A 23190-nucleotide genomic window follows, 5' to 3' on the forward strand; every position below is an offset into this window, starting at 1 on the left:
TTTTGTAAACAATAATAGATTCCATCCAACCTTTGGACCGCATTCATTTTTCGAGGAACGCGTTGTGTATGTAGATATTTTAGCATAGATATTTACATTGTACTATGTACTCGCATTACGGAATAAACATTTTAGTTGCAGAAGACTCGTATGGTAATGAAGACAACAGGGTTACACCTGAGGCATAATTGTGAAACCTTTTCAGATTTCATACCAAGATTACTACAAAAAGGTGCAGTAATCTGGCCAGACAGGTTGCCAGTCAGTATGTCCATGAATGACTTTGGTCAGCAGCAAAAAGAAAGGATAATGAACGACTGGAAATCGGTAGAAAAATGCCATGAGAAGGATTGTTGCTTATTATTGCTTTGGTTTGCTTGGAAGAAGTAGCCACAACATTTTGCTCCTCTAAAAAACATCATGAATTTCATAACGTTATTTGCGTGTGTTTTTCTAATTGTGGTGCTTCAAGTTACGATAAGTTCGGCAAAGAAACCTGATAATAGAAACAAGAAGCAGGAGGACAACAAAAATCCTGACATTAAAGTAAACGATGAGCATGACGAGTTTCCAAGTTTATCAAGTGAACTACAACAACTCCGAGAATTGGGTGAGACATAATTACATAATGCACTACAAATCATAATAAATACGAAGAGAACGATGATCAACAAGCATGAACAGTAATTTAATCGTTTCAACTCAATTTCCACAGCTAGCAAAGAAAGTAGAAGCATCATTTTGACGACGAAGAAGCCAAAACACTCTCGACGAAAGAATAAACATCGGACCCATCGCAGACCTCATTCCAGAAGAGCAGGAGGAGGTCGGCCCAACAAGAAAATTAGAACCAGGCCGGGCGACATCCTCAAGGCAGAGAAGGAGGTGGAAGGAGGTGGCTCTCAAGGAATTATTGAATCGGAAAAACAAGCCACGTCAGGTCGAAAGAATCGACCTCGGGAATCTCGACATCTTGAGACGCTCGACACCGATTCTACCCACCATGTCAAACATCACAACCACCACAATCATCGTTTACAACAACGACGTAGAGCAGCTCGTCGTAACAAACACGGTCATCATAGCCATAAGCATAATAATGCCAATAAGGAAAATCATCTTGTGGGTCAACAAACTACATTTCAGGCAAATGGTAAGGAATAAATCATCCATGGTGAGGAAAGGGGGTCGTTTTTATTAAAATATTTAATTTATATAATCTATTCCCAAACTACATGATAACTATATTATAGTTTTTCATAACAAGTATTTAACATGCATAACATTTTTTATTCAAAGTTGAATACATACATACAGTCTTACTAAATAAATAAAATTTTGTTACACACACTTTGAATGAACGACTTGTCCCTTATTGTGTAATAGAGGTTCCAAGGAATCAAATTTTCGCCAACACACCCCACACACACTTTCGTCGTCGACTTGATAACCTTGATTACGTGAATCTAACTCTAGTTGATAGTCCACATTCACACGCTGTGACAATCCTTTTATCAATTTAGTCTGCCGCATCTAATAATATTTTATGATTATATAAGTAACGCGTACATATATGCAAACTTTACTACACAGCAAGCATACATAAATAAATTACTAACTTTGTGAATCTTGAGACGAACTGCTCGACGAAGAACATTGGAAATTATAGTCAAATTCAAGTCATCAGGAAGTATGGGAAGTATCAAAGAAATATCAAAGTCCTCAACGAAATCCGCCAAGACATTCAAGCACTCTGGGCTCAGTTCCGGTTCTTCACTGTGAAACATACAATCTATATTTAAAGTTTGAACGTTGTTACTGCATTAGAAAATAAAAACAAAAAACCTTTGGGGCGAGTAACTCTTGAACAGGCTGATAAATGCTTGCTCTCGTTGTAATCTATCCTGAATATTTTTGCAATATTCTCGAGCGAACGAGTGATCCTGGAGTTCTTCGACAATAATTTTCAATGCAGGAGCATGATCTCCAGCCTTACAAAAAAATCAAACATTACACCAAAATCAGTACACAAGAATTTTGACTTTATGAAACCTATTTATGTATTATGTATGCACCTTGCCATGAAGAATTGCTAATTCGAGTCGGAGAGTAGACGTGGATAATTTCCCGATAAGATATTGAACCTTTAAACAATTGGAGCTAATTAAAAACATTCTAAACTGTTCTCTCACAGACTGTAAGTCTTCCATTTCAGGATTTCCCAAAATCTCATCGATATATAAAGTTGCCAAAAATGTGTGAAGATCTGGATCCTCAAAGTTTTTAATCGTCACAAAATGTGAAAGATATGTTCGACAAACTCGAGGTTGCGAGGATAATTTTTCCGCAATTTCCAGCGGCTGGAAGGCAGGAGATGGATTTCTTTTAGTAAAAACTTGTATTGCTTTGTCAGGATCAATCTTTGCCAACTTGTAATAATAATTCCACACCAATTGTTCCTCATTTGAGCTGAAAGATAATATAATAAAACGGTGAATGTTTAACATACCCATATTGGATTGCACTACATGCACATCCGCCCATGCATTTACATTGGTCTACCTCAAAAGTGCATCAACAATAGCATCTATTCCTTCGAATTCATCATTGTCTCCGCATTTTAATTCTCCGGTGAGAAGGCGTATCCAAGTATCAAGTGCACGGTGCAAGTCCCTTTTAGCCTTGTGAAGCAGTGCCGCAGAGTCAAACATTTTCTCTTCCTCCATCCACTCGAAAACGTCATCGTAATCAACAGTCATTCTGTCAATGTCGTCCAATAGGAGGATATATTTTGACTTGTTGAATTTTGCAGCAAGTTTTATTGTCGAGGTTGAGAGATCCTAAAACATGCAGATTTTAAATATTAATTAAACAGCTTTAATATAAGTGAACGGTAAGGATGAATAATTAGAACTAAACTTTACCTTTGAGTCGTACATTGGCTCGTAAAATGTCAAAATATCCAGCAAGAATGAAGCTAACGTCCTATTTTTGTGACTGTCCCTATTCGTCATCTAATATAAGAAATTATAGACCATAAAACAATGAAACTGAGCCAGAACGTTTTTAGAATTTGTGGTAAATATACTTGATTAATATCTGCATAACTGTGAAGTTGTGGTAAAGTTCTTGTAAAAATTGTGGTCGTTGGAAGAATCCCAGGAAAAAGATTTAAAATCTAAACAAGATTTACATGGTGTACTTGAGTGCTATAAGATTGACTTATAAGCAAAGATATCGTATTTATTAGTACCTCTCGTAAGTCTATATGAGACAGCCCGATGGATTCCTTAAATTAATCATTATTGAATAGTTATATAGAGCTCATTGAATATTGTGGCCTCATATTATAATGCGTACGATTTGAGTTTAAAATAACTGCTAACCTTGCAAAGACTAAGTTCAAATTCGGCCATACGGTGAAATACAGCTCGTTTGTGAATTTTTCTAAACAAATTTTCCTTTCTATCAGCTTTAAGATGAGCCATTTCCAAAAGAGTGAATGCTTGGTCAATTTTGTCTGCTGATAACAACGCCTAAAGGTAGAATTATTCATTGATGTTATGTCCCTGGTTCTATAAACACTTGTTTTATGTAGCCCGAGGACTTCATGATTTACCTCAACTTGTTCATCAACCGAAATGGGGATGAATCTGTATAAACTGCGGGCTGTTCCAACATACAATTTACCTTCACTAAGCGATAAGCATTTGGCCCCAGGAAATGGAATAAGATTACTATTTCCAGGGTCCGACAAACTGGTTTGGCATAATACAAAATCCTTATTAGCGACAAGTATATTAACGAATATTACATTGTACAAAAGATTTCACCTGCTGACGTAAATTGAATCATTTCCGACCGCTACAACATTTAAACCGTCAACCACCAACTGATGAATTTTCTCCGACCATATTATTGGAGGTCGTTCTGATGTTCCACGAGATGTTACGAACACTCCCAATCCCCCTGGGCCAATCACAAGAAACTCCTCCTGCAATGAAATAGTAATACATAGTAAAAAAATAGAATGTGCATTTTACTGCCAAAACAAATAAATCATAATACTCCTGAACTTTAACTTCCATCATCCCGCGCTCGTATCCTTCCCATGCTATTAGTATGGTAGGGATACGAACGCGGGAATCAAATTTTGATGGACGTTATAGTTCAGGTATATTAATGTGCTCACTTTTCCAACATGTACAACTTTGGGAAGAACTTCTTTGGGGTCAAATTCGCACAAGTCTTGCATGGTTTTCCTTTGAGCCATGGTGTTGACGATGATATACTTTCCAGTGGCCAGACCCACACAACAAAGCCCTGATTCAATGGCCAACGAGATGGTCAAAGCATCCAGACTTATATCCTTTACGATGTTAAATCCCGTTTCCGAAGCTTGAGCTACAATAATTGATTTTTTCTTGACGAAGCATAACTGAAAAATGAAATGCCAGGATGGGTTGAGTCCATCTTACTTTGTTCGAAATATTTAGTTTTCTCTATTCTTGCTAACTTACGGAAACACTGAAGGGATCTCCATCAATGGGATTGTCATCTACAGCAAAGCACGACACGGAGGAAATGCTGCTCCCTTTGGGTTCCATAGTTTGACTATCACACATCGCCAAAGTCCCTCCAGACAAAGTGATCTAAAAAAATATCAAGGTGATAAACAAGTCCATATGAATTTGATATCCTTATTCAATAAAACTAATAAAAGTTTGCCAAATGCCTTTAGTTTTGTTGATATTCTATAAATTTTATGTTCATACCAACGTGTCGAGAGCTGATGCATTTCGGATTTGAACAATTGGTTGTCCCTGTAACCAGCAAGTAATCATGACCTCAGTGGATATTTGATGTATATATGTACATGGCATTGTTTGCTGAATTTAAATATGTACCTTGTTTATATTAACTAGACGAACCCGGTTAAAGAATGTCTTGGACTTTTGGTCGGTAATAAAATACTCCAACAAGTACCTGCAAAGGGAGAATTTACAATTGACTTATGAGTGTATTTTTATGTAGTCTATTTTTGCATGTTCGTAAGAATTGCATACCCTTCGGCTGTCCCTAAGAACATCCGGGTCCCACAACATTCGACACATAGCACCTGTGGAAACCACCTTAAAATGAATCTTATCCTGAACGGTTGAGTATGGCATTGATCTCACCTTTGCAACATTCCCTTCAACTTCAATACTGTTAATGACTAGCTGAATATCGTATATTTTTGGGGCGGACACCTCCATTTTCCCAGAGCGAGTACAATATTCACTTTTAATTGCCTTGAACTATGCCCTGAACATTGAATTTTCTAATTGTTGTCCATATTTTGAACGATCACACCGGTCCCCACAAAATCATCTGATGAAGTGGTCAACAAATCAGTTTAGATCTGTCAAAAAAGCCTTGTGTTCATATGTCATATGTACAAATGTAGTCTTTATGTACTAGTGCAAGTACACATATATACTTTGAAAAGGAATGGATTTAGTCCGCCTTGATCCGGAGCAATCTCACATGAAGTATGCAAGTTATGTACACTTCCTTAAATTTTCATGTATATAATTCGTTATATCAAAATTGTACATCATATGTCGTATGTATTCCACCGGTATTTATATATTAACATATGTACAGTCTGTATGTATGCACATATATACGCCTGCCTGCACCAAATATTTGTAATTGTCAATAATGGAGAATGAATTGCCCCATCACACCGTTGTTATTGTTGTCGTTGTATTATGATTATCCTGGCTGAACGTCAGCAGGAAGGAAAATTGTGTGCATCATGCAATTTAAGTAGAAGTGATTTTATGATTATGGAAGGATACTAACCGGGTAATGGCATTGCATAATTAATACATACTAGAAATATTTTTTCCAAAAAGTTTATGCCCAATAATGGTTGAACATTCTGGTGGAGTTGCTGATAGTAGAGCTGTCAATACATAGTGCTAGAGATGATATACATACACAAGTGTACTTCTCAGATGAGATTTGTATAAATATGGTACAATCACTACTATGACAAACAAACTACAGAGTAAGCAGCATTCATTTACATAAATGTATTACTCTCGGTGCATATGAATAAACACTTCATTAATATTCATTAATATTTTTCTATAAATAAGCCAACTTCACATAGCGTTTGGCTCTGTTTCCTCTCACGAGCCTGACCAATTAGTACTATTTACATTTACAGAGAGGAAAACTCTCTGTAATTATGTTGTGCATTTAGAAGCATACGTAAACATACATATGTACACATCTAGCCGGACTATCTGTTTACTATGATGTGTCCAAGATATGTGAGTAATTTATTATGTGTATCTCTGATTTTGATGTTCTTTGGGACAAGGAGTAGCAGTGGTCAGCAGAACACAGGAGGAATTTTGTTCCCACAAGAGTCGGAAACCAGGGAACGCAAGAGCTTGGACGGAATTTGGAATTTTAGAATTTCCCCCAGGAACGACCCTGATCTGGGATTTCGACTGGAATGGTACAATCGGCCACTGGATCAGGTATTGTACACTTTATTGTACAGGAAACCAATTTGACTCATGTCATTGACAAAGTTCCTAACTTGCACAAAAATTTATTGCATGTACCAGAATGGACATGTGGAGTTGATGCCGGTTCCCAGTTCATACAACGGTAATTACTTATTAATTATGAAAGCTAAGATGTCATTAAAATTTGAGTTCTTATATAATAAGAATAATTACGATAACAAGGTTAAAGTATTGTTGTGCATATGTTCTTAGATATAACGCAGAGCAAATTGATCCGAGACCACGTCGGTTGGGCCTGGTACGATCGAGAATTCCGAATTCCTAAAGATTGGTTTTCCAACCAACGTATCTGGTTACGATTTGGGGGTGTGAATTATCATGCAATTGTGGTGAGTAGTTGGGTTGCAACAACTGCAATGTGTGGTTGGTATACATAATTTTCCAATGAAACACACATACAGTATGCACTTGAATGACAGGCGATAATTTTTGTAACAATGGGCAATTCATTAGTTTAATGAATATGTGGTTATAGTGGGTGAATGGCATCAAAGTTTTGGAGCACAGTGGGGGCCATCTCCCATTCCTGGCTGAGCTGAGCACAGAGTACTTATCCGCCCAGTCTACGAACAGGATAACCGTTGCAGTCAACAATACCTTGTCCAGTGTCACCATTCCACAAGGACGCATAGTTCGCCAATCTGCCTCAAGGTACCACAATTGCATGTAAAATTGTTGGTCTACTCGTATACACGATTATGCGAGTCACGTTTTAGCGATCTCGCTAAAAATCTTGAAAGAAAGACTGAAGTTTACATTTTTGTACGTATTTCAGATACCCAGTTGGATACTTTACCCTCGACTACGCTTTTGACTTTTTTAATTACGCTGGAATTCACCGAACAGTTTACCTCTATTCAACGCCCGTGAGTCACATTGATGACATAAAAGTTACCACGGATGTTCAAGGAAGTGAAGGTAGATAATTTTGCATTCTTGGATAGAATAACAAGTGGCGTGGGTGACGTAGCATGCATAATAAAGCAACGTTCCACGAATATATTTATTACACAGGACTGGTTTCATACTTTGTGGATATTTCACAAAGCAATCCTCGCCAGCACCCAAATGCTATTCGCAAAATTTCCACAAAGCAGGATTTTAGAGTATCCGTGAGGCTGGAGGATAAGGCTGGAGTTTCCGTGGCCACTTCTTCAGGGGAAAGCGGGGTCCTCCGAGTAACGAATGCAAAATTATGGTGGCCATTTACCATGGTCTCGGATGATTCAAATGCAGGATATCGCTACACTTTGGTGGTATACAAATACATGTTATGGACTTGCGTTCAATAAAATAGCATCAAATAGCATTAAATAAATATCTCAAATGTTCAACGTTGGTTGTACGGAATGAATAGGCAATTGTGCTGGATGCGCTCGGACAACAAGTAGATGTTTACCGTCTTAAAATTGGCATTCGTACAGTGAAATGGAACACGAATACATTTTTTATTAATGATCGACCTTTTTACTTCCGTGGCTTTGGACGCCATGAAGATTTTAATGTGCGTCATGTACTTATTTTACTCGTCTTGCAGCTAATTTTATGAAAAGTCGGGGTAATGTTTTTCTACATGTATTTATGATAATGATGCAGATACGAGGGAAAGGCATAGATCCTGTAATGCTGGTAAAGGACCACAACCTCGTAAAATGGACTGGTGCAAATTCGTACAGAACGTCACATTACCCATATTCGGAAGAAATTATGGACTTAACGGATGAGCTTGGAATTGTCATCATTGACGAGATTTCAGCAGTGTCCATTGAGTAATTACTTGAAGCCCATAATATTCTAGATATTACTTACTGGTTGAACGTTTTAATAACCTGCGATTTGTGTGGTGCAGTGGTTTCGGACCGGAACTCTTGGCCACACATAAAAGCCAACTGACACAGTTGATCCATCGGGATAAAAATCGTCCCAGTGTTGTAATGTGGTCCGTTTCGAATGAACCCCAATCTCAAAAGCCGGAAGCAGGTCCATATTTCAAGTAAGTCTCTTTTGTACCTGTATATACATAGTGGTAATATTATGTGTGGTGCTCTTGCTCAGGGTTGGGGTGTGTCTCTTGTAGGGAGGTGTTCGCTTTAACCAAGTCTTTGGATAGTACCCGGCCCGTGACGATTGTTCTTAACCAACAATGGTCACAGGACAAATCAGTACGTTGAGTTTTTATTGTTGCATTATTTTTCAGCCAAATTGTTGCTCACACGCGTTCTCTCGATGCCACAAGACCAATTACGATAGTAGTTGCTCAGGAGTACAGCCGTGACCAAGCCGTAACAAATACTCCATGCTTTATAATATTTGTTCACTGTATTCTACTCAAAAGCAAGTGTTCTTCCATCATTGATTACGATGGTCTAACTTAAATTTTAGGCACAGTATGCGGATATCATTTGCATAAACCGATATTATGCATGGTACTCTGATACGGGTCATACGGAGGTGATAACAAACTCTGTAATTCAGGACGTCAACAACTGGGTCAACAAGTTCAATCGGCCTTTGATAATATCAGAGTATGGCTCCGACACAGTTGCAGGACTTCACATGGTACCCATCATCGTGGATAAAAAATAATAATATGGGTTATGCATAGTATGGATATTTCATGTCAACAATTGTCCGTTTCCCCTTAGAGTCCGGATTTTGTCTTCACAGAAGAATTTCAAATCGAATATTTGAAAGAGCATTTTAAAGCTTTTGACGCTTTACGTCAGAACGGAACACTCATCGGTGAAATGATTTGGAACTTTGCCGACTTTATGACTGTTCAGGGTAATATATTAAAAACGAATTAATACCAGTTTGTCACTTGTGGAAACCTGTGTTATGAAAATGGTCTGCATGCATGTTCTACATACATCAATTAAGTTCTTGACATAGGAATTACGCGGATTGTGGGAAATCGGAAAGGAGTTTTTACTCGCGATAGACAACCGAAGGCGTCAGCTCATCTACTTCGAACAAGGTATCACCTCCTAGCCAATGAACTGGAAAAGTACCCACTTCCAACTGACCTACGCAACTTAATCCCCATTTATGGGAAGAAATCACGCACAGAATTATAATATTAGTCTGACATTGGATTTAATAAAATCGACTAATGTTCCTCAAAATTTTGAATGAGATTATTGTTTAAAATAGGTAAAAGCTATACTATATATTTCATCAGCGACGTATAGTATTTTGTACGAGGATTTAGGTTATTTTTTTAAATAAATAAAAAAAGTCAGGACAACTTTTTATTTCATGTGTGATTTTGATGAGTGTTTTCTCCCTTGAGAGTCGATCCACGGCCTTTAAAAGAAGTACCTGGTTCGTTTTTCGGAGTACTTGGATGACCTCCAACCACTGCAGGTGCAATCTTACGGTACTTCCGAATAAATCGTAAATTTCCGACTTTCCATTGAAAATCTGGTTGCCCTCTTGGTGCATTTCGCGTGAGAGTGGAAGGAGTCTCAGCCACAGGTTTTCCGTTCAAACTATTGACGAATAAAAGTGTCAGAAAGGTTTTCTTCCATTTTTTCACTAGACTTAATTTGGTTAAAGTCCTACCGACACCCAGTTCCTTCGAAAGGGATGAACCCAGGGAGAATCGTAGAGTAAATTGGCATCTCTGTTGACCTCTCCTCTTCCACATCGTCTCTTGAAGTTTCTTTTGGTAATCCAACTGCAGGGGCAAAGTCGACCTAGAATTGTTCTCCATTGTGTATGTTGAAACTGTGATTAATTATTTTAGATTGGATGGAACAATGGAAGTTGGTTCCACATTTCTTACGTCCATGTCACATTCAATAATGTTGAGGACATCGGACGGCTTGGTGTCCAATACTTTGAGTTCATAAATCCTATCGTTGTAATGGATGACGATAATTTCACCTTTCGTAATGCACGCAAAGTTCCTGAGGGCATTCTCCAATAAAGCTGTAGGATTGGAAATGTCCAAAAATTCCACCGACTGCGGTGTCAAGGGGGTCAAGGGTGTTAATTTAAACAGGTAAATTTATATTGAGGTAAATATTTATTTAATACCTGGGGTTCAAACAGTGCATACTTTCCAATCTGTGCAGTGATGTTCTCCACTGTGACCATGTACCCTTCATTAACTCCTATATTGTGCATCCGCTGTAATAAACATTTCGAAATACTATTGTACTTTTCATTTAAATACATTTACATTTACATACTTATCCATCTCCCATATTCTCTTAGCCACATCAAACAACACTCAACTAACCCAGTACGGCATGTAACATCGGCCTTCTTCCGCAATGAACTCCAAAACACCACAATGTGTGGACTTGTTGGCACCGTCGTTGGAAATTCGAAACAGCATGGGTCCATTTAGTTGCGTATTTCGATTAGTCAGGGCGGCAAGGAACGAAGGGGGTAGAATCACTAGAAAAAATGTATTCGATATGCTTAACACCTTATTTGTTAATTGTCATTGTTTTGGACACTCACTTTTGCCTCCATTCTCGAGCTCAGGCCTCGGACGAGGGAGCATGGCGACGGAGAAGACTCTGAGTGACTTTGAGACTCTGTTCCCATTGCGAATCCTGGTGGCGGAGGAGCCTCGTGGGAGGAAGGCCGGAGGGATGAGTGTGCTCCAAAAGCTGTTGACACTGGTGGCTGTGTTCAGTGGGGGTGAGGACTGGGAAGACGGCAGTGATACTGGACTCAGCGTGTCGCCAGACGTAGTCGAAAATGTATCTTCGTCTTCCGAGTACATCTCCGACTCATTCACATTCCTGACCGTTGACTGCTGCGGCCGAGGTTGACTCACCTCCTCGATATTAGTGTCCTCCACCTCCATGTCGAAAGAGTCATCGTCAGGGGATTCTGGGGACTGTGACATGTTGATGCTCTTGCAAATTACTATTGATCAAGATTGCTTGACACTTTATCATAATACATATGTAATTATTACTAAAGTTGTCAAGCAACCTTGACTATTGATGTCTTCCCTTCTGCGAAAAACAATGTTTTTTAAAATTTACCTGCACCATCAATTGCTTGACTATTAAGTGTCTAGGTAACGCTCAGGGTTATTTAAATGTAGTAATTTGTAAGGTCTAATTACTGTACCAGAAGAAAAATTTATTTGGCAGATTTTAAGACATAAAATCTGACCCTAGTAACTATTTTTTAGCCCGAGTAAGTGTATAACTGCCTGTATTTCATAGTTTATCTATGTGGGTATTCACGTCACTAAAAAACGTCGCTTCACAACACATCTTCGCAACTGTGCGGTGTTTGCGAAATCGGTGTCGTGAACGACTTATTTTACACTAGCCCAAAAGCCCGTCCTGAAGACGGGCCACATTAATTATTTTTCACGAACATTTCAAGAATATTAAAGCAAGCCGGTATATAATAAGCGCGATGTAGTGAGCAGAATGAAAATCATAATTCTAGAGTACACAAATAGCAAATGTAGTTCAGTCATGAGCTCATCAAAGTTGTGTTACGGGTATTTATTATTGAATTCCTAATTGATCAAGTAATTTTTACAACCCTGCTATGAATTGGCCAATTTTGTTACCTAAAATTTTTTACCGTTGCTAAGGAATATTATTATGTTATTAAGGAATTTTTTTTATGTTGCTAAGGAATTTTTTTATGTTGCTAAGGAATTTTTTTTATCTTGCTAAGGAATTTTTTTATGTTGCTAAGGAAATTTTATTATGTTGCTAAGGAAATTTTTTTATGTTGCTAAGGAATTTTTTTATGTTGCTAAGGAAATTTGTTTTGAATTTGTAACAATTGTTTTAACAGAAGTTATAACAATTGTTGTAACAAATGTTGTAACAAATGTTGTAACAAATGTTGTAACAAATGTTGTACCAAATGTTGTAACTAATGTTGGAACAAATGTTGTAAAAAACGTTGTACTAAATGTTGTAACCGTTGTTGAAACAAATGTTGTAACAAATGTTGTAACAAATGTTGTAACAAATGTTGTACCGTATGTTGTAACTGTTGTTGAAACAAATGTTGTAACAAATGTTGTACCAAATGTTGTAACTAATGTTGGAACAAATGTTGTAAAAAACGTTGTACTAAATGTTGTAACCGTTGTTGAAACAAATGTTGTAACAAATGTTGTAACAAATGTTGTAACAAATGTTGTACCGTATGTTGTAACTGTTGTTGAAACAAATGTTGTAACAAATGTTGTACCAAATGTTGTAACTATTGTTGTACCAAATGTTGTAACTATTGTTGTACCAAATGTTGTAACTATTGTTGTACCAAATGTTGTAACTATTGTTGTAACTATTGTTGTAACTATTGGTGTACCAAATGTTGTAACTATGGTTGTACCAAATGTTGTAACTATTGTTGTACCAAATGTTGTAACTATTGTTGTACCAAATGTTGTAACTATTGTTGTAACTATTGTTGTACCAAATGTTGTAACGTTTGTTGTACCAAATGTTGTAACTATTGTTGTGCCAAATGTTGTAACTAATGTTGTACCAAATGCTGTAACTATTGTTGTATCAAATGTTGAAACTATTGTTGTACAAAATGTTGTAACTAATGTTGTAGCAAATGTTGTACCTAATGTTGTAACTATTCTTGTACCAAATGTTGTAACTATTGTTGTACCAAATGCTGTAACTATTGTTGTATCAAATGTTGAAACTATTGTTGTACCAAATGTTGTAAAAAATGTTGTACTAAATGTTGTAACCGTTGTTGAAACAAATGTTGTAACAAATGTTGTACCAAATGTTGTACCATATGTTGTAACTATTGTTGTACCATATGTTGTAACTGTTGTTGAAACAAATGTTGTAACAAATGTTGTACCAAATGTTGCAACTATTGTTGTACCAAATGTTGTAACTAATGTTGGAACAAATGTTGTAAAAAATGTTGTACCAAATGTTGCAACTATTGTTGTACCAAATGTTGTAACTATTGTTGTACCAAATGTTGTAACTATTGTTGTACCAAATGTTGTAACTATTGTTGTACCAAATGTTGTAACTATTGTTGTACCAAATGTTGTAACTTTTGTTGTAGCTCAAATTCTCACCGAAATTCTAACCATAATTATAGCCGTGCTGTGATTGGTGGAGCCAGAAAGCTGGCAGCCAATCAGAATGATGGGATGTCACGGAAAATTTCACCGGACGGACTTTTCGAAATTATAATATAGATGAAAATGCGTAAATTGATTATTTGCAAAAAATAAATTCATTTGACGGAAAAGTGTAAGGTTGTCTGGCAACATTTCTAAAATAGTACTCATTTGTTTTATTTACAAGAGTTTGTTTACAAATTAAGTTCAAAAGGACAATTCCAAGATTGCTTGACACTTTATCATAATACAAGTGTTAAAAATAAGCAGGTCATTTTTAGTAATGCATAAAATATGCCTTATGCATCATAATCATGGTTGTACTGGTATTTGGAATGGTATTTGTTATGATGAGTCTTTTGTTAACAATGATTAATAAGTGCGCATGGAAAACTCATAAATAAAAAATTTCGCTGAGTTTCTTTCCGGTAGGAAGGGTACCCAGAATTGAGGCGACGTTTCCTCGTTGTAGAGTAATGCTTAAACGTTGTAACAAATAACTTGTGGCTCGTATTTCTCCTGTAATTGTTGTGATTCGTTGTCCAATATGTTGAATTAGTTTAATTCCATCTTCACCCCAAACTCCAATTGTTTCAGCAGCCACCGGGATGAAAATGAAACGGTCCTCCAAGAAAGAGTATAGTGTCTTCTTCTTTTTCTCAGCCAACACGGCCGCAGCCCCAGGATGACCAGACGTGGAGGAGAGGTACGATGGGGCCAAGGTATCGACGCATGTGAAGTCCCAGACTAAAGCTTTTCCCCTTGACCATGGAATAAGTGTCATCCCATCAGCTCGTTTTCCGTCAGTTCGGCAGCATCCCACTGGCTCTCTTATTGAGGGGACTTCTGCGGTACGAAGGGCACGGGAAATGACATCATTTGCGGCATTGTGTCTTGACCACCGCCCAGCGTTCTTTTTGCACGATAGGCCATGATAACCTCTTGAGGATACTTCGGCTCCACAGATGCATTTATGTGGTTGGCAAATTTCACAGCCGAGTCTGAGTGCGATGGCCACACGAAATTCTTCGTCAGAGAGGTGGTTTCCAAGTTGTGGTGCTGGGATTGCGTTCAGCCAGGCCCCGACGTATGGTCTATGAAGAGCAAGTAGACGAGCTTTATCTTGTGGTGTGTTGGTGTTATCGAGAAGTGTCTTCTGGCGATGTTCCATTAAAGGAGCCTCCCAAATAGCTTGTTTCCCTCGCAATTCGGGTGATGGTAGTTGGTAATCTGCGGACCAGAGCTCTTCACCTTCTGTTATGGCGTCATCTTGGTCATGTATGTAGTCCGGAAGGAGGGACTCGAGATGTGGCAAACAGCTATGGGCGGACGCCAAAAAGCACGGAATCGCCGTACCCACAGCATGTCTGATTCCCAAACCTCCTTGACTAACTGGAAGAGACGACTGTATCCAGGACTCTGGGGATAGAAAACAGTTAGTAATTCCTTCCAAGGCCAACTTGAGGGTGCTATCGTAAGCCAAAAGAGAGGAATGATTTCGCCAAGTTGGTGCACATCGAAGGAAATAAATTAGTCGCGGAATTGATATGGAAGCTCGTAACAAGAAGAAAGCACTGTGAGCGGTAAGTTGAAGGAGACGGTCCCCAAATACTGCTAGCTGGGAAATCTTGGATGCCATGACTTTCTCGATCGCTTCGTCGGTGAGAGGGGCACCCAATAATGTTGCTACTTCTGGGGAAATATTGTTGATGCCCGGGGATGCTTGGTAGAACTCGTCATATATGGCATCGTGAGTATCGGGATTGCCTCCAAAAACTCCAACTTCACATTTCTCATAATTGAGATGGAGTCCCACGTCCTCACCCATTGTTCTTATAGTGTGAAATGCAAGTAGAACTTTCTCTAATTTGTTATGATTAGTAAGATCCGGAGGATGTTTAAGTATATGAATTCATCATGTATATATAGAGGTTATGTGCAACATAATAAAGTAATTCTCAAAAGATTGACCACAGCAACGTCAAAAAGCTTGAGGGTGCCAGGAACTTCTCGTTATGGAAGTTGACACTAGAAAATATTTTCTGGGCATCGGGAATACAAGAAATAGTTTTCGGGAAGGAAACTAGACCGTCATCCGATCCAGACAAAGAGAAAGCTTGGGACATGAACAACAGGGCCGGAATGGCCATAATTCTGCAAACTGTTGACGAGAAGTTAACAAGTTACATTTTTTCTTCTACTACAGCTGCAGCAATGTGGACCACTTTGGATCAGACTTTTGGTAAGTCTAATAAGCGGACAAAGCAGCAATTACTGCAAGAGTTTTACAAAGCATTTGGGGGAAAAGACACCCACCGAATTGATAAATAATCTGCAATCCATTAGTGGGCAGCTAAATGCAATGGGTTACAAAAGCTTGGATGCAGATGCAATCCTCAGCAAAGTTTTACATGAACTCAGTGGGCCGAGATTTGACAGTCTCGTGGCATCCTGGGATGTAGTTCCTGACGCAGAGAAAACCGTAGAAAACCTAGTTCAAAAATTAAAAATCCATGAATCTCGTGAAGAGATGTGGGATAAAGAAGGACAGAGTGAAAAGGCTTTCTCTGGCAAGAAAAGGTCAACCCAGTGAATGGGGGTGGCAAGAAACAAGTAACGTGCCATGTTATGGTAAGAGGGGCCACTATAAGGCTGACTGCTGGAGCCTTTTGAAGAAAAACGAAAAAGAATCAGGCGAAGAAAAGCAGCCAGTTAAATCGCAGGCAGGGAAATCCTTCATGGTAAAAAGTGGAACTCAGACATCACGAGATAATTTTGTCTGGTTTTGTGATAGTGGTACGAATGTACACGTCACTGGGAGAAGCGATTGGTTTACGTCTTACGAGAAGTTTGATGTACCAAGAAAACTTCAAATTGCTACAAATAAATGTGCTGAATGTCCAGGGGTAGGAGTTGTAACTCTACAAGCACTTATTTTGAAGAAATGGGAAATAATTCAGATCAAAAATGTGCTTTATTTACCTGGGGGTAGTAATTTATTCGCAATAAATTGTGTGCTGAAGAAGGGTTTTTACACTCGCAGCACAAGAGAAGGAACAATTTTCTTCACTTCAGATGGAGAAGAAAGTCTACGAGCCAAATTAAACGACGACAACATGCAAGTGATGCTGTTTAAGCCAGTTGAGAAACTGGACAAAGCTAGCTCGGACGATAGACTTGATCCAGTTAAAAATGCAGTTGAAAGAAAAACTGTATTTTTAGGCCATACAGAACAACTCGCAGGGGAGTACATGTGTGATAAGAAAAAGAGTGAAATTGGAGAACAATTTCATAAGCAGTTTGTGCATTCTGTGTCAGCATCGGCTCCAATGAACCCGCAGAGGAAGAGAGAAGAGCCTCAAAAACAGAAGGCAAGTAAGAAGTTTGACTTGAACCTCGTGTCGATTATTACAACAATAATTTACATGCTGACTTTGGGATTCGGGGGTTGTCATAAACTTCAAGAGGGGAGTCCAGTCATTTGGAGAAGAAATGGCGAACCAGCAGTGATCGGTCACAACAGTGTCACGGTCAAGATAAACCTTGTATCGCCTTGCGAACTTCTTCCGCTGGAAGGACTTTCTGCAAAAGTCGTCTCGAAATTAAGGCAGAAATGCGACGAGCATTATGAACTTTTATTTCGAGGAGAACTCGAGAAATTGTGTCAGAAAAAATTTATGGGCCCAATAAGAGTAAGAAGGGTCGTACCTATCGTGGTTGGCTGGATATTCCTTTCTGTAGCTGCTAGTGCAGGAATAGGAATAGGTGGATATGCCATTCATAAAACTGACCAACTTGAAGTTAGTCAGCTTGAAATTGAAAGAACATTGGATGATATGGAACGAAAGGCACAGATTACAAGCGAGGAGTTGATTTCTCTCAAAGGGGAAGTTAAGAAACTTAGTGTGACTGTGAACTCGTTAATAGACGATACCAACTCCTTCAAAGAAAGATCCATTCTGGTTCAGTACATTGTTTCCTACAAAATTTCGCGTTTATTAGTAGGAAGGGGAGTAGTACAACACACAAGGACTTTGTGGAGGAAGCATAAGATGGATGATTCATTCTTTGACTTTATGAATATTACACTGCCGTGTGATGCAAACTGTCCTTTGGAATACGGAGAGTTCAAGCGCTGTTCCATGAACGGAGATGGAAATGCACTCACGCTGGAGTTTGCTGTTCCAATTGTAAATACGAACTTGACAACGCTACAAGCAGACGCATTTTTCCTTATGGTGAAAGAGAAAGGCAGGACTTGCACTGCTACATACCATGGGCCAAGACATGCAATTATATCTCTGGGTGAAGATCGCATTTATTCAGTGGCGTTGGGGCAAAAAGACATGCTCGTACCTTCTGCCAGTTGCATTACTCAGTCGCGTCATTTTAATGAGGATGTTTACAAAATGACTAAATGCATGGAGAGCAAGGAGGGAGATGAATCGGATTTCATTCAAGTTAAAACATACAACAATATGTTTCATATATACTGTCCAGGTTTAGAGTTCATGTACGGTCCACAGTGGAATGTGAAGTGTCCAAACCATGAGTTTAAGTTGCCCTTGACGGGAACTTTTACTTTGAATAATATCACGTACAAGGGGCAAGCACTCAATTTAGTATATAATGAAAAAGAGGACCCCTTGATGATGGAGAAGCTTGCGTGGCATCTTACACCATCGGTAAAATGGGATGAGTTGAATCGGACCATGGAACTGCTCACACCTTTGGATGAGAATCATTGGTACCGTTTTAATGACACCAACTTTTGGATCATAGTCGCCTTCATCGGTGGAGGATTTGCAATAATTCTGGGTTTGATGTTATACACAAAACTGACATTGTATTGTAAACATAATTCTGACAAGGTTAGCGAGGACAAGATCATAAATCGGACTGGAATTCAACTACGGGATTTAAGCAACGACGCGGAGTCTTTGGACGAGAGCATTCGCGGATAATAATTTAGTTATTTTATGCCTCAAGGAGGGTGTTAAAAATAAGCAGGTCATTTTTAGTAATGCATAAAATATGCCTTATGCATCATAATCATGGTTGTACTGGTATTTGGAATGGTATTTGTTATGATTAGTAAGATCCGGAGGATGTTTAAGTATATGAATTCATCATGTATATATAGAGGTTATGTGCAACATAATAAAGTAATTCTCAATTCACAATTCTGAATTCAACAACAAGGTTACGACAATTGCTTCGAGAGCCTCAAAAACCTTCATTTTTGAAGGGCTAATTATTTGCGGCCGTCGCTAACGGTAATTAAAGCACAAAAATTTCTGCCGGAACGCCGGAATAGCCGAGTTCGCATTTGCAACTGCGCTGATTCTTGTATCCATGGTTAAGAAATTATTTCAAGGGAACGAAATGTGAGTGTTGACAATTTTTGTGCGGTTTGTTTCTGGGCGACAGTTTGTGCGACGCACACTGGTACCAAAGGTACCAGGGTTTTTGAAAATTAAAGTTTTTTAGTCGTCGAAGCGATTGTCGCAACCTTGTAATTATTACTAAAGTTGTCAAGCAACCTTGGGGCAATTCATTGAATAATAATAATTCTTAAAATGCGGTTTTAAATATAATACATTTCATTAAACTTCTTTCCTGGTGGGAGAGTTCCTACAATTGAAGCAGCATTGCCACGCTGAACTGCAATACTGATTCGCTGGAGGAGAAAGGTCGTAGAGCGTGGTTCTCCAGTTGAGGCAGCAATACGTTGACCAATGTCTTTAATAAAAGATAATCCCTCTTGTCCCCAAACCCCCGTCGTCTCAATTGCAACGGGCACAAAAATGAAGCGTTCCAGGAGGAAGGCGTAATATTGTTTCTTTTTATCTTCCGCCTTGGTAGCGGCAGCGCCTTGATGGTGAACTGTGTTGGGAAGATGACTAGGGGCGAAGGTATCCGTACATGTAAAATCCCACACTAGAGATCTTTCTTTTGCCCATGGAACGAGAGTCATCCCATCGGGACGCTTTCCGTCTTGATGGGAGCATCCGGCTGGTTCTGTCATGCAGGGAACTTCGGCAGACCGGAGCGCCCTTGCAATTATATCGTTGGCGGCTGCGTGGCGGGACCATCGGCCAGCACTTCGTCGACAGGATAGACCATGATAACGTCGTGAACTTACTTGTTCTCCGCAGAGGCAAGTGTGAGGTTGACAAACGTCGCAACCCAAACGAAGGGAGATTGCGACGCGAAATGCCTCGTTAGAGAGAAGGGTTCCGATTTGAGGGGACGGAAGAGCGTTGAGCCATATTCCAGCATGTTTGTCTCGAAGAGCACGCAGACGAGCCTTATCTTCTGACGTGGTTGCGGCCGAGACTAGCTGAGACATGGTGATGTCGGTGATGGGACGCTCCCACGCTGTCTGCATTCCCCTAACTGTATCGGGAGGAAGATTAGTGGGGCCAAGAGAAGTCCATCGCTCCTCTCCTTCCGCAATGGCAGTGTCGATACCATGTAAGTAACATGGAAGGATTTTTTCCATGAGGGGCAGGGTGCTGTAGACTGACGAAAGAAAGCACGGTATCGCTACGTCTTCAGCGTGTCTGATCTCAAGGCCACCTTCTTTTACGGGAAGAGAGGTCTGCATCCAAGCAGCCTCCGAGAGTGAACAGTTGAGAATCCCCTCCAGGACACCTTTGAGTGTAGCGTCATAGAGAGCTAGGGCCTCCCCTCTTCTCCATGACGGTGCGCATCGAAGAAAGTATATTAGACGAGGTATGGAGATAGAAGCCCGCAGGAGGAAGAACGCTGAGTGGGCAGAAATTCTCTTCAGACGTTCGGAGAAAGTTGACAATTGCTCTGTTTTGGTTGCCAAAACCACCTCCATGGTTTCGTTGGTAAGGGGAGAGGCCTAGAGGTGAGTCGGGCTTAAGATTTTCAAAGCCCGGCCCGCCCAAGCCCGACTCAAAAAGCCCGACCCGCCCAAGCCCTATTCAAAACCCAACTCAAAAGCCCGGGCCCGCCCAAGTCCAGATTTCTAAAGCCCGAGCCCGCCAAAGCCCTATAGGGCTTGGCGTTGAGAAAGCCCGCCCAGGCCCGAGCCCATCGGGCTTTGATCGGGCTTTTTTGTAATGGAGTGACAAATTATTTATACAATTAAAAATTTATACATTTAAAAATAAAATTTGTAGAGCGTTCTAAATTACGCGTGATGAAACACGAATTGATAAATAAAGAAGTTCAAATTACATATTTAACAAAGACGTTTTTAAGGTTTAATATTCAATAAATTATTTTCACAAGGGTACAAAAATAAATAAACCCAAGACTGTTAGTGTTAATGATGTTTAGTAAACAAAAAACGTAGTTTTTATGAACGAATGTCAGGTTGGATAAACTACTGCCACTAATCCTAAGTTCAGTGCGACTGGCGGTCAACGTTAAACCGGTGCTTTAAAACATTCTCTCATCATCACTAGCTTGTGATGCGGGGATTGATAATATCCTTGGAGTAATTTTCTGTTCAATTGAAATTGTGTGGCGCCACACCAAAATTTCAGGATATGCTGACCTCGCTTGATCAAATAGCCTCACCTTCTTTGAATATGCATCCTTTTGCACAGTAAGCTTATTTTGTATTCTCCGTCCTTTCACACTTTAGATGTGCAACCCTGCTAGTAATTTTTTCACACCAATAACAACAATCTTTCCCATTTTGAAAATTTTTGATATTGGAATTACTTTTTAATGAAAATCCTTTGAGAATACAATAATGAATTGTGAATTGCAAGTATAAAATACAAATGGTGCGTTTTTGGCCAAACTTTTGACTCTCATATTACTCCTAACTCCACGAAAAATATTAGTCGGGCTTTTGCGGTTAAAGCCAGAGCCCGACTCAAGAAAAGCCCGCCCAGGCCCGACCCGACTCATGGGCTCAACTCAAAAGCCCGGGCCCTCCCAAGCCCTACCCAAGTAAAGCCCGCCCAGGCCCGGCCCGACTCAAAGGCCAAACTCAAAAGCCCGGCCCGCCCAAAGCCCGTTGGGCCTGGGCGGGCTCGGGCTAGCCCGATTAAAGCCCAAGCCCGACTCACCTCTAGGGAGAGCCAAGTAGCGTTGCATTATCTCGAATAATCAGTTGGATTCCAGGAGCAACATTTTGAAATTTTTGGAAAATCTCCATGATAGTGTCGTCAGCCCCCAATACTCCAACCTCACACTTGCTGTGGTTGAGGTAAAGCCCCACTTCTTCACCCATTCTGGTAACTTTCTCAAAGGCCGCTAATACCTTCTCCGGGGTGTCTGCGATGGTCCCGTCGTCGAGATACCATGCGTTTAGCTCTGTGTCCAAGGTCTTGATTATGGGGTGGATGACCAAAGAAAACAGAGAAGGGCCCAAAGGGTCGCCCTGATGACAACCCCGAAGCGAAGGGAGGGAGATTGTCCCGAAGAAAAGTGATGATTTCTAAAATTGAGGAGAAATTAAAATTTCACTTGACGACGAGTTTGTGGGAAATAGTTTACGACGATAATAGATGCCCTTTTGCTTCGCATGTTTCGTACAAAAATAAAGCAATCTGCAAGATTGGTTGTCGCATCGCAACTCTTCGTAAACATCGCAAAGTTGCGAAGATATGTTGCCAAGCGACGTGTAGGTACGGCTTTTACGAAGTTGACGTGAATACCCACAATGTTTATGTTTTAGGCCTTTTAAGATGGCCTTATAGATTTACCAAGATATCTGTCTGTCCGTCCGTCTGTGCGCACGATAACTCTCTTTAAACACAAACTATCGACTTGAAATTTTGCACACTTCATCTTCGGGTCAAAAGTAAGGATGAGTTCGGAGATGGGCATGATTAGCCAAGTAGTTGGCCAGTTGGGGTCTTTTCCACCCAAATGTGCCATTAACTACTAAAATGGTATTCATGCCATCTTAATAGGCTCCGCAAAGTTGCTTGGAGTAGGTTTATTTTAATAAAAATATTGGGTTTCTTTTAGCCCGAGTCAGGGCTTATGTACCCGTCATGTCTGTCTGACTGTCTGTCTGTCTGGTTTGCGAATCGCAAATTGCGATAACTGCAGTAAAACTAATCCGATCGACTTGCAATTTTGCACACGTGTAGTATGGGTCAAATGAGGAGTTAAGTTCGAAGATGGGTGAAATCGGTCAAGTGGTTGACCGGTGGGGGTCATATAGGTGGGTGGTGTATTATGCACCAAACTTTCAAAATCGTCGTATAAAGCTGAAATTTGGTACAGAGATTGATAATGGTTTCTAATGAAAGAATATAAAGTAAAATTTCAAAAATTTTCATCTGGAGGGACCATAGGGGGTGACCCATACCGACTTTTAAAACTCATCCAAGCAAGCTGAAATTTGGTGTGGGGATTGCTAATGACTACTAATGGAATAGTATGAAGTGAAATTAGACACATTTTTACTTGGACAGACCCTGTGGGGTGACCCATACTAATTTTTCAAATTCATCAAATCGACCTAAAATTTGGCGAAAAGGCGAAAAATTATACGTA

The 23190-nt window shown here is 39.6% G+C and overlaps 4 protein-coding genes across 7 annotated transcripts; 2 read left to right on the plus strand and 2 right to left on the minus strand.

Annotated features, from left to right (window-relative positions):
- The first annotated feature begins 341 nt into the window (after nucleotides 1-341).
- Nucleotides 342-1350, plus strand: LOC110863141 (cyclin-L1). Its single transcript, XM_022112389.2, has 2 exons — nucleotides 342-610; nucleotides 716-1350. The coding sequence occupies exons 1-2, from the start codon at nucleotides 421-423 to the stop codon at nucleotides 1162-1164; spliced, it is 639 nt and encodes a 212-aa protein (XP_021968081.1). The 5' UTR covers nucleotides 342-420; the 3' UTR covers nucleotides 1165-1350.
- LOC110863140 (transforming growth factor-beta receptor-associated protein 1) lies at nucleotides 1169-5455 on the minus strand. Its single transcript, XM_022112388.2, has 17 exons — nucleotides 5181-5455; nucleotides 5067-5119; nucleotides 4908-4986; nucleotides 4776-4823; nucleotides 4521-4652; nucleotides 4193-4438; nucleotides 3834-3994; nucleotides 3620-3758; nucleotides 3387-3536; nucleotides 3254-3289; nucleotides 3089-3178; nucleotides 2925-3014; nucleotides 2563-2840; nucleotides 2076-2469; nucleotides 1846-1991; nucleotides 1620-1776; nucleotides 1169-1533 (listed from the first exon to the last, which is right to left on the minus strand). The coding sequence occupies exons 1-17, from the start codon at nucleotides 5256-5258 to the stop codon at nucleotides 1342-1344; spliced, it is 2469 nt and encodes an 822-aa protein (XP_021968080.1). The 5' UTR covers nucleotides 5259-5455; the 3' UTR covers nucleotides 1169-1341.
- Nucleotides 5456-6163: 708 nt separating this feature from the next.
- LOC110863041 (beta-glucuronidase) lies at nucleotides 6164-9842 on the plus strand. 2 transcript variants are annotated; one of them, XM_022112255.2, is made up of 13 exons: nucleotides 6164-6539; nucleotides 6630-6672; nucleotides 6783-6919; nucleotides 7066-7241; nucleotides 7366-7508; nucleotides 7605-7846; nucleotides 7948-8094; nucleotides 8187-8359; nucleotides 8440-8583; nucleotides 8668-8752; nucleotides 8973-9149; nucleotides 9236-9374; nucleotides 9483-9842. In XM_022112255.2, exons 1-13 carry the CDS (start codon nucleotides 6309-6311, stop codon nucleotides 9665-9667), a joined length of 2022 nt encoding a protein of 673 aa, XP_021967947.1. In that variant the 5' UTR covers nucleotides 6164-6308; the 3' UTR covers nucleotides 9668-9842. The 2 variants fall into 2 exon arrangements, with proteins under 2 accessions (XP_021967947.1, XP_021967946.1); XM_022112254.2 differs by lacking the exon at nucleotides 8668-8752 and adding an exon at nucleotides 8788-8872.
- LOC110863042 (ubiquitin recognition factor in ER-associated degradation protein 1) lies at nucleotides 9670-12240 on the minus strand. Of its 3 annotated transcripts, none has more exons than XM_035855949.1 (7): nucleotides 11600-12240; nucleotides 11064-11448; nucleotides 10837-10997; nucleotides 10632-10724; nucleotides 10378-10557; nucleotides 10155-10288; nucleotides 9670-10081 (listed from the first exon to the last, which is right to left on the minus strand). In XM_035855949.1, exons 1-7 carry the CDS (start codon nucleotides 11606-11608, stop codon nucleotides 9847-9849), a joined length of 1197 nt encoding a protein of 398 aa, XP_035711842.1. In that variant the 5' UTR covers nucleotides 11609-12240; the 3' UTR covers nucleotides 9670-9846. The 3 variants fall into 3 exon arrangements, with proteins under 3 accessions (XP_035711842.1, XP_035711845.1, XP_021967948.1); XM_035855952.1 differs by having other exon boundaries at nucleotides 11064-11464; XM_022112256.2 differs by having other exon boundaries at nucleotides 11064-11441; nucleotides 11600-12239.
- Between the last annotated feature and the right edge of the window lie 10950 nt (nucleotides 12241-23190).

Source organism: Folsomia candida, unplaced genomic scaffold (assembly GCF_002217175.1).
Source record: "Folsomia candida strain VU population unplaced genomic scaffold, ASM221717v1 Fcan01_Sc001, whole genome shotgun sequence".
Taxonomy (NCBI): Eukaryota; Metazoa; Arthropoda; class Collembola; order Entomobryomorpha; family Isotomidae; genus Folsomia; species Folsomia candida.